This window comes from Electrona antarctica, assembly GCF_951216825.1.
Source record: "Electrona antarctica genome assembly, chromosome: 20".
Taxonomy (NCBI): Eukaryota; Metazoa; Chordata; class Actinopteri; order Myctophiformes; family Myctophidae; genus Electrona; species Electrona antarctica.
In genome coordinates, this window is record NC_136801.1 from 2840125 (window position 1) to 2852007 (window position 11883).

Below are 11883 nucleotides of genomic sequence, written 5' to 3' on the forward strand. Positions count from 1 at the left end.
AGGCTATAGCGATTTTTTTTTTGTGTTCTAATAAAGTGTCCCATATGTTTAATTTGTCCTTTTCAATGTCACATACCTGCCATCTCAATATACATCCTACAATGTACTATAATATACTCCATCAGTTTGTGAAAAGTGCTAGCATTGTAAATCTCAAGTCAAAGTGGTCGCACGGTATATACGTCACGGATGCATCCCTTGAGGTTTTCAATACCCAGATATATTTGTTGTATTTCGTTTTATATGCTATGTATTTGTTGAAAATGATCTAAACAGCATCTTGCAAGACTATTATTAATACTCATCTGGAGTATTCACTAGGTAGTTGAAAATGTCAGGATGTCACTCCTCCATTTAGCTGTGTTATTTTCCCATGCAACTATTCAGCAAAGTTAATTATACAACAAGTTGACAGAGGTAAAACACACCGTCGGAGCTCCGTGGTAGGTAGAACATATATAGTAAGCCTGTGACATGTTCCAAATATAGACATGAATAACAAAGTCAGTCGGGATCGGGATGTATATTGAGAATTCCACTCTTCAAAGTCGGCGCTCGTAGCCTCGTAAAGGCAGTGACGTCCCGTAAAAGCGACAGGTTCTCTGTCTGCCGTCTCCCCTCTGCTCCGTTAACATTATGGGTAACTCATTCAAGTGGTAAATTAAATGTGAAATACATCCTCTATTGAGAAAACAACAATATATGTTGACAAAGACACTTCATACATTTGGAAACATATTTTTATTCAAATCAATATAGTCTTCAGTTCATTTGATATTATTTTAAAAGTAGGCTAACTACAGTTGAATTTCAATTGACTTCTATGGGCTGGCCTGCAGTATCCGTGCCAACGGACCAGAAGTGGGGACGCTGTCCCATTTGGGGGCGTGAAATTTGTAGTCCCCGTGTGTCTCTATTTGTTGTCCCCATTCTGAAGCCCCAGTTCACTTCATGGGGTTTAAAGGTGTAGTGAAACGGAAGTAAGTGTGTGTCCCACTTCCGCATGGTGACGCATTTCCGAGTGAAACGTGCCAGTAAGGCGGGACATAACGCTGGGAAGAATGTGATTTGACCGTCGAAACGTAGGCGGGCTAAGCACAAATATGCAAAGAAGGCGGGTCATTCAATTGAAGCAATTGCACAGCACAGATGAGATCCATTCCGGAATCCCTCAAGCCGTTTCCACTCAAGTCCAGTTCTCTCAAATGGGATGGATTGGAGATTGGATGGATTGGAGCTGAGAGCTGAAGCCACAACTTCAATGTGTTCCTTCTTGAGGTCACAGCCAGCAAGTCTGTAATTACAGATTAAATGTAAAATCAGAGATGATCAAAACAGAACAGACCAGGTTCACTGTGAAGGAGGTTCCCTGTGGTGCTGTCTGAAATGTGTGTGTTTGGATACTTTTCTGGATAAGAAAATAATATAAGAGGCATAATAATATAAGAGGCATATTTAATTTATATGTGCTCATAACTTCCCACTGTTCTAATTTGATTGGAATACAAACATTAAATAATGAAAATAACAACTCTCTGCTGTTGCTCCACTCTGACAGTGAAGTGAAGAAATGTTCTGTCAGATGAACAGCCTGTACGACCGCATGACTTGTTAAATATTTTGGTTCACTTAACAAAGTCCTCTGTGAACGCTAAGCAGACCTAATGCAAAATTAAACAATGTCAATTTTTGATTTGATAAATTGTACAGAGAGGACACGCGCACACGCAAGTGTGCACGCACAGACCCATTGCAAGATGCTGTACTCTGTCGTCGACCCTAAGCCATTCCAGCCTGTCGAAGTGGGCAGGGGTGAGGTGGGTTCGGAGGGCTAGGTCAAGTAGGAGCCTGACCAGTTTGTTTTGGGAAGTCTGGAGCCTGGTTTTAAGGGCCTTTGAGGTGCTGTGGTACCAGGAGGTGCATGCATAGTCAAAGAAACCCTGTACAAGGGCTCCTGTTAAGGTCTTCAAGGTGTTTTTGTTGACCAGTGAGGAGATCCTGTAAAGGAATCTTGTTCTATGGTTGACCTTTTTGATTACGTTGGTGGCCATTTTATCACCGGAAAGATTAGCCTCCAGGATGGAACCTAGGTAGGTAATTTCATCTTTACATGTGATAACATTGTCCCCCACTTTAACCAAGAAACCATTTGCCTTGCTGAGATTACTATTAGAGCCAAAGAGAATGGATTCAGTTTTTCCCAGGTGTAAAGATAGTTTGTTATCAGCGAGCCAGGTGCAGATTCTACCGAGTTCAGAGCTGAGGGCATTTTCAACCTGCAGTTTGTCCCTGTCTGAGACCAGTAGTGCTGAGTCATCTGCGAACAGGAACAAGTTGCAGTCACAAGCTGAAGTCATGTCGTTTACATATATTAGGAACAGTAGAGGCCCTAGTATGCTTCCTTGTGGAACGCCACAGCTCACTGGGAGGGGGGGGGGACAGTGTTCCGTTCACTTCCACCATCTGTTCTCTCCCCCCCAGGTAGGATTGCATCCAGCTCACTGATGTGCTATCGAAACCAATTGCTTTTAGCTTGTTAACCAGTATGGAGTGGTTCACGGTGTCAAAAGCCTTTTGGAGGTCCAGCATGACCATGCCGCAGTATTTGCCAGCGTCCACCTCTTGTTTGATGTGGTCGCTCAAATAGAGAAGGCATGTGTCAGTGGAGTGGGATGTTCTGAAGCCAGATTGGAACTCGTACAATAATTTATTAGTGGCAAGATACTTTTCAACCTGTTCATAGACTATTTTTTCCATCACTTTCGAGATGGAACTAAGAATAGAAATAGGGCGGTAGTTGCCGGGGTCTAATTTACTCCCTTTCTTGTGCAAGGGGGTTACTTTGGCCAGTTTGAAATCTTGGGGGACCTGTCCCTGTTTGATGGAGAGGTTTACTATGTGGGTGATGATTGGAGCTATAGAGATGGCTGAGTCTCTGAGAAATTTGGAGGGAATGTTGTCATGGCCTGTGGCCTTGTGGGGTTGGAGGGCACTCAGTTTCTTAATTACCTCATCAGTTGTTACCATAACTAGTTTAAAATCGTCTTTACAAACACCTAGGTTTCTGTAGAAGGTTGTAATGTGCTCTACACCAAAGAGCCCAGAGTGGGAGGGCAGTTTGTTAACCAGAGTTGTTGCTATGTTTGTAAAGAAGATATTCAAGTAGTTGGCCACATCAAGGTTGTCAGTGATGAGAGTGTTGTCCGATTTGATGTTTATGTTTGAAAACCTGGTTTTTAGTTTCTGACCATAGCCTAGTTGATTGTTTAGTAGCTTCCAGAGCTCATGAGGATTGTTTTTGTTTTCCTGTGCTTTATCATTGATGAAGTTACTTTTAGCTGATTTGGTCATGGCAGTTACACTGTTTCTTAGCTTGATTCGTTGGGTATTTAGGTTGTTCAAACGAGCTTGGCGAACACTGTCGAAGCGCTTGGCTAGCTTTGACTTGCATTTTAGAAATTCAGAGCATTTTTTGTCTCTGGCTTTCATTGCAGCCAGTATGTCCGAATTCATCCATGGTTCCGAGCGGGTTTTGCCCCTGGTGGTTCTCAAAGGAGCCATGTTGTTCAGTACTGATGTATATTTGGTTTTGAAGCCAAGCCAAGCTTCTTCGACAAGTGTGCTTTTAAGTCTTAAGTTTAAGTTTTTAAGTTTTAAGTCTTAAGTTTTTGTATTTTGCGGGTACAGAATATCATAAAATGATCACTAAGCCCACATACAATAACCCCTTTCTTGGAGATTCTGGATTTGTCCGAGGACAGAATGAGATCAATGACAGTTTGAGTAGAATCACACACTCTAGTGGGTTGGGTAATTAGCTGACTGACACTGATCACAGAACTTACTGAATGACTTAAACACAGGTGCTTCCTTACGTTGCATGTCTGTATTGTAGTCGCCAATCAGGATTTTCTCTACACATTCCTCCTCAGCTAAGCACCCCTCAAGTATATCATAGAACCCATGTTGGTCAGGCGGTCTGTAGACGGTGCCCACTAATACCGATTTAGCCTTTTTGAAAATTAATTCAACCCACACAGTTTCAATTTCATCATGCTGTAAGTCAGTACGAGTAACATATTCAGTGTCTTTGTGAATATACATACACACACCACCACCATGCCTGTTTCTGTCGTTTCTGATCAAGTCAGAAAATCCGAAAAAGTCAGAAATTAAGTTTAAAATTAGCAACTATAGTGTTGACTGTCAAACATCATTGTCCAATGTTGTTTTAGAGCAGTGGTTCTCAAACATTTTCATCTCAAGGACCACCAATATTTAAAGAAACTTTACAGATAAACAAGTCCAAAGTAGCTTATAATGACTAGACTTGGCAACACTGTGAACAGTTCCACAAGCTCACAATATGAAATATAAGGTATTAATAGGCTAGTTGTATTGTTAATATCCATAATTAGGGCACCTGGTCTAATGGGCCACCTGGCCTGAGAAACGCGTTCAAAGGACTTATTTCTGGTCATGGCAGACTTCAAATGAGCCATTTTAATCGCGATTAATCGCGATTAACTCCAGGATTGCAGTGAGATTAATCGCGATTAAAAAAATTAATCTATGCCCACCACTAAAATATTTCAATCAATCAATCAAAGCACCTGACGAAGCCTACACGGCGAAACGCGTCGTGCAAATAAAGCAATGAAGCAAAAAAATAATCTTGTCCTGAGTGTCTCTGGAGTGTGCAGTCCCTTCCTCTTCTAAGGAAGTTTTCCCTGGTCTACATTTTATGTCTTGCCTACCAGCACCTCCACCACTTGGATGTGCACGAAAAGCTACCTGTATATAATAGTGAGGCTTTTAAGTAAAGAAAGTGAGTTCTTCTTAGACCACTGCAGTGTTGCTTTTGGCAGCAAATTTTGATTTTAGTTTTAGTCATAGTCTTTTGAATAGTTTATTTAGTTTTAGTCACATTTTAGTCACCTGGAATGTTGTAGTGTTAGTCTAGTTTTAGTCGACTAAATAGCCTATCATACGTTTTTTTTGTCGACTAAATCTACATTTGATTTAGTCTAACAAAATGTATTTTGTCGGGCCTTGATGCCGTCGTAATGACTGATTTTTTCAATTGCTGAAAATATATGCTATTTTCAGCATTCAACTAATTGTAAAATGACTTATACTGGATCTCTTGTCTCTCCCTAACATTTTAGTCTAGTTCTTATTTGTTGTCGGAATTGTCAGTATATTTAGTCTTGTAGTTTTAGTCATCATAGCTTAGTTTTCATTTAGTTTCCATTTAGTTTTCGTCAGTGAAAAAAGGTAGTCGACGAACATTTTTCGTCTTGGTTTTAGTCGACGAAAACAACACTGCACCACCGGCCGTCTTGCATCATCATGGAACTAGTCTTATCAGCCTGTGTCGTCATTCGTCAATCGTCACACAAGGAAGCACACACACATGAACATGCACTCGATCCACCCGTGCATGTAGCACAGCCCCTCCCCTTTGGGAATCTCCATCTATTTTTAGCACATCAACTTTTGTTGCTATTTTTAGCACATCAACTTTTGTTGCTATTTTTAGCCAAGGGCCAGTGTGCTATAAAGGATCTTGCGTACAACCATCAACATGCTCTTTAGCACAGTGTCAGTGGAAGTCACACCATCGTTTTCCTAGATGAGCAGAGAAGCTTGTATTAAGTTATTGAAGTTATATTGTACATAGTTGAGTCAAACTCACTCAGCCGAAACAAACGGATGTTTATTGGGCACGTATAGACTGGTCAATGAATGTGTCATGAAGTACTCTATGTGTAAGAGAGATATGACATATGATTCTTCTATTATAAATTAAGTTCTGTTGACCTTCCATAAACCTGTTACACTCTAACCAATGTGCTATAAAGATAAACGTTCAGTGTTTTTTAAAACAAATTCTGGACTTCCCCACAGGGGAACAGTAGGCGCATATATATATATATATATATATATATATATATATATATATATATATATATATATGCATAACTTGATAAGTTATGGTGCACACCTACACAGTACCTACAAAAAGATCCAACGCACACCTGCGTGCGCGCAACAACACAATTACATCACTCCCCCACAAACCTGTTATACTGAAGCTACTCATGCACACGCACGCACGCGCACGCGCGCACACACGCACGCACGCACGCACGCACGCACGCACGCACGCACACACACACACACACACACACACACACACACACACACACACACACACACACACACACACACACACACACACACACACACACACACACACACACACACACACACACACACACACACACACACACACACACACACACACACACACACAATGCATTCCTATGCACTTAATATGCACACGTGCACACAAACCTCTCTCTCTCTCTCTCAGGCCATTACACAATTCTGTCCTGGCCTGGAAAACCCCAGCTACAACCTACTTAAGGAACTGGTAGAGCTGTCTCTCAGCACACCTGCACAGGGACAGACTAGACACACTACGGGCCCTGGAAGCTTTGTAAGAAGAGGAAGCTGACATTCACACACCTGCACAGACCAGACCCCTCACACAGAGACACCCGACAGTCAGTCACACACCTGCACAGACCAGACCCCACACACAGAGACACCCGACAGTCAGTCACACACCTGCACAGACAGACCCTGACACAGAGACACCCGACAGTCAGTCACACACCTGCACAGACCAGACCCCTCACACAGAGACACCCGACAGTCAGTCACACACCTGCACAGACCAGACCCCACACACAGAGACACCCGACAGTCAGTCACACACCTGCACAGACAGACCCTGACACAGAGACATGGGCAAGCCGACCAATCATTGTGGAGCCAGGACTAGACTCCTGGCAGCTCTGAGCATCCTCCTCATCCTCTCCAGTCTCATCACCGGCACACGCTCAGGTGAGTGTTGTGCAAACTCTGAGTGGAAAAAGGATTTTTTTATTTGTTATTATTAATATTGTTTACTTTTGCTTTATATAGTCAATGGGAAATGTGTGTGACCTGACCATTGTAACTAGTATTACTAATACTTACATGCTACACTCTTTTACTTCTACTCCACCACTACATTTCAGGGGCAAATATTGTACTTTTACTCCACTACAATTATGTGACAACTTTAGTTACTAGTTACTTTGTAGATTTTCATTATTATTACAAAACAATAAAACATACGATTAATGTTATCCACTTCAGCCCTATATACATTTCAGCCATTTGAAAATATCCGATCTACAAGCTCACTAGATCGGATATGTTCGAAAAAATCTTCACATATTTTTCAATCTGCATAATGACTACTTTTATTTTTGGTACTTGAAGTACATTTTAATGCAGATACCTTTGTACTTTTACTCAAGTACATTTTGAAAGCGGGTACTTCTGCTTAGAGCATTGGTTCCGAACATTCTTATACTGAAGTACCACCTCAGAAAATATTTGGCTCTCCAAGTACCACCATAATAACTGATGTTAAAATACAGGAGCGTAATACCTGCCCTAAGTCCTAAGCCAATAATGCTGTTGCTCTGACAAAACTATAATCAACTAATCAGCACATAACTGATGATATCTTTGAGTGGTGTAAAGCACTCCTACAACTGGCTTTGTTAGTTTACGTGTCTGTCTGTCTGTTTGTCTGTCTGTCTGTTCGTGTTCGTACCAAAAAATGAGCATGGTTGCTATGGTCACCCAGTTCACACGGGTGCGATTTCATTACGTCAGACATTACGTCAGACCACAGCTGATCAGTCTATATAAGACCTTACACCACTCAGTTCACACAGGTGTGATCTTTAATGTGATTAATCCGTTCTCAAATCAGTCAAGCGACTCCTCTGTGTACCACCGGGGGAGGGGGGGGGGGGGGGTCAAGTATCATCAGTGGTACTATAGTACCAGTCAAACTGACAAAGTCAGAGAGAGAAGGATGACGTATTTAATGACGTATAAATATTATATACACTTATATGAAGAAAAGATAAGGAAATCATGTATTTCGTGCATGACACCAAGACCCTAAAGTAGTAGGCTATAAGTAAAGCCTTGCCGATCCACATTTCTTGCGTCAGGCACCCAGAACTTGAGGCAAGTAAATTGACCCTATGGGAGCCAACCCAGGGCAAAGCCAGGAGGGGAAAGAAGCGTACCACCTATGTAGACGTGCTGCGGCGCGACAGCGTGGCTGACAACACTGCAGAGCTCAAGAACCTGATGTTGGATAGGAATTTGTGGAGGGCAGCGATCCAGGAATCCCGAGTTGGTGTTGGCTAGACCTCACTCTCGCAGGAACTAAGCACCAGTAGTTGGGAATTTCTACATTGCAGCAGTGGCGTGCACAGACATTTAGAGGGGCAGGTGCTCAAGTTAAAAAAGGGCACCTTGTGCAGCGCGTGGAACCGGCCGGTTGCCTTAATCCATTTTGGGCGGGAACCCCTTTTGGTGTTAGCATTATGTTATGCTTTAGCTATTGAAAAATAGCAGATCTACAAGCTCATAGCGCGCCACCGAGTGGCGCGCTATGAACTTGTAGGTCTGCTATTTTTGAAAAATCAAAAAAAAAAAAGGAAAAGAAAAGTTTATTATTATTTTTTTTTTTCAAAGGGGCACATTGCCAAAAGGGCAGGGGGTGCTCTAGCACCCCCTAGTGTCTATCTGTGCACGCCACTGCATTGCAGTATGGATACTTTTTATTGAAGTAAAACGTGAGTACTTCATGTGTGTTCTGCAGCCAGCTGCTGTGTGCGCTACCGGCGGCGGCCGCTGCACTGCAGGCGGCTGTCCGCGTACACCCTGCAGACCATCAACAAGTCCTGTGACATCACTGCTATCATGTGAGTATCTATACACACCTCCTCAGTTCACACAATTTCAATTTCAATTCAAAGGAGCGTTATTGGCATGAGAAAACATACGTTTACACACAATATAATAAAAAACAGTTGGAAATGGGGAAAGTATATACAGTTGGAGTAGGTACAGCATTTTGTAAACAGAGCTATGTCACATTGCATCGTTATATACATGTTATAACATGGGTATACAGCTTTTTTTAACTTTTGGGACAAATGGCAAAAATAAAATCTCACATAGTAGCTAGGTGGTTCTCAACCTGTTTAATACCTCAAAGAAGAAGGAAAAAAGACCATTACTGCATAAAATGACTCAACAAACTATATGCTATAAATAAGTAAAAAACTGGTCAAACATTGTCAAGTTGTTTGTCAAATAAAAGAGGCAAGCTTGTTGAATTGATTGGTCTCAAATAACATGCTTCTGCCATGTTGGTACATGGCTTGCGTCCGCCTATATGCCTCTGGTGTTTCCAGGTCATTCTGTGCGGAGTCATGTTGTGACATAAATAAATACAAATAAAAATATGCGAGTTTGGAGGGAGATAAGCGCTTATCCTCCCTCCAAAATCACATATATTTATTTATGTCATAACATTTTCACAGTATGCAGAATGGGTACATTTCAAACGAAAGTACAGCACAAGTATGCAAAAACTGTTACTTGAGGATGGAAGCAGAAAAAGCACAAGGGTCCTCCATTTTCAATTCCACAGAACGTAGAAATATTATATACACTTAAATGAAGAAAAAATAAGGAAATCATCATGTATTTCGTGCATGACACAAAGACCCTAAAGTAGTATTATTGAGGCATTAAAACTCCCACAATTCCAAGTACTTGTCAAGGTGTGTGCGTGTGTGTGGGGGGGTCCCCAGTTCAAATATGATTTATTTTTCCGGGGGTGGGGTGTCCCGTCTGATTGACAGACCATATACATCCAAACAGAAAAGTCCTGTCTGATTGACAGCCCATATACATCCAAACAGAAAAGTCCTGTCTGATTGACAGCCCATATACATCCAAACAGAAAAGTCCTGTCTGATTGACAGCCCACACATCAAAGGGGGAAAAAAACGAGCACTCTCAATACAAAAATGCAGATTACCAGGTGCACGGCGCACAAAGAATCACTGTTAAAGAGACAGACAGACAGCCAGCACTCCAAAGTCCATTAACGGTACATTTATTGCATATTGTGCAGCCGGACAATCACAACACGGACACGTTTCGGCGTAAAGCCTTCCTCAGCGTGTATCTGTAACAATATGCAATAAATGTATACCGTTAATGGACTTGAGTGCTGGCTGTCTGTCTCTTTGACAGACCATGCATCCAAACAGAATTGATTGATTGATTGAAATATTTATTAACAGTTTGCAGAATTACAGTACATTTCAAGCACAAACTCAATACAAAGACTGTTAACTGTGAGTGGACGACCCAATTATGCATTACACTTGTTTACAAGAGGGTCCACCTTGTTCAATTCATCAAAACATTTAGAGACGTACAAAAAGACACTTCTATATATAGTCAAAGAACAGAACAGGAATTCATCATAAGGGAGGTAAAAAGGGAAAAGAAACATATACAGTAAGGGGATAAAGGGGGTGGGCGGTGGGGGGGGATTCAGATTGTACGGAGGCCAGTTTCGAATTGCAGCCATCCGTAGGTGCCCTTTGAGAGCGGTTTTGAAGGAGTCAAGGGATTCGCATGTCTTAATGACTGTTGGTAGGGCGTTCCACATTTTGGTGGCATAGGAGCGAAAATAATTTAGTCCCTTGTTTGTGCCGAATCTGGGTTGTACATGGTTCGTTGCACTTCCTCTGGTGTTATGGGTGTGGACTTCGTTAACATTAAGGAAGTATCTAGACAGGTACATGCCTACATGGGTATCTTGGTGGTGTATCGAATCTTGTGGACCAGACCCATTGCAAGATGCTGTACTCTGTCGTCGACCCTAAGCCATTCCAGCCTGTCAAAGTGGGCAGGGGTGAGGTGGGTTCGGGAGAAAAGTCTTATCTGATTGACAGACCATACATCCAAACAGAAAAGTCCTGTCTGAGTGACAGCCCATACATCCAAACAGAAAAGTCCTATCTGATTGACAGCCCATACATCCAAACAGAAAAGTCCTGTCTGATTGACAGCCCATACATCCAAACAGAAAAGTCCTGTCTGATTGACAGCCCATATACATCCAAACAGAAACGTCCTGTCAAGATTGACAGCCCATACATCCAAACAGAAAAGTCCTGTCTGATTGACAGTCCATACATCCAAACAGAAAAGTCCTATCTGATTGACAGCCCATACATCAAAACAGAAAAGTCCTGTCTGATTGACAGTCCATACATCCAAACATAAAAGTCCTATCTGATTGACAGCCCATACATCCAAACAGAAAAGTCCTATCTGATTGACAGTCCATACATCCAAACAGAAAAGTCCTATCTGATTGACAGCCCATACATCCAAACAGAAAAGTCCCATCTGATTGACAGCCCATACATCCAAACAGAAAAGTCCTATCTGATTGACAGCCCATACATCCAAACAGAAAAGTGCTATCTGATTGACAGCCCATACATCCAAACAGAAAAGTCCTATCTGATTGACAGCCCATACATCCACACAGAAAAGTCCTATCTGATTGATATACCATATACATCCAAACAGAAAAGTCCTGTCTGATTGACAGCCCATACATCCACACAGAAAAGTCCTATCTGATTGATATACCATATACATCCAAACAGAAAAGTCCTGTCTGATTGATATACCATATACATCCAAACAGAAAAGTCCTGTCTGATTGATATACCATATACATCCAAACAGAAAAGTCCTGTCTGATTGACAGCCCATACATCCAAACAGAAAAGTCCTGTCTGATTGATATACCATATACATCTAAACAGAAATGTCCTATCTGATTGACACCCCATACATCCAAACAGAAAAGTCCTATCTGATTGACAGCCCATACATCCAAACAGAAAAGTGCTATAT

At 41.8% G+C, this 11883-nt stretch overlaps 1 protein-coding gene across 1 annotated transcript in view; it reads left to right on the forward strand.

The window, feature by feature from the left end:
• Nucleotides 1–6815: 6815 nt before the first annotated feature.
• The window catches only part of LOC306912825 (chymotrypsin-like elastase family member 2A), a gene marked incomplete at both ends in the record, with an annotated part of 19751 nt that continues 14683 nt past the window's right edge, over nt 6816–11883 (forward strand). The window contains 2 exons of the mRNA XM_079489280.1: nt 6816–6915; nt 8747–8849. Coding sequence (XP_079345406.1) covers nt 6816–6915; nt 8747–8849 — 203 coding nt within the window. The remainder of the gene's footprint in view (nt 6916–8746; nt 8850–11883) is intronic.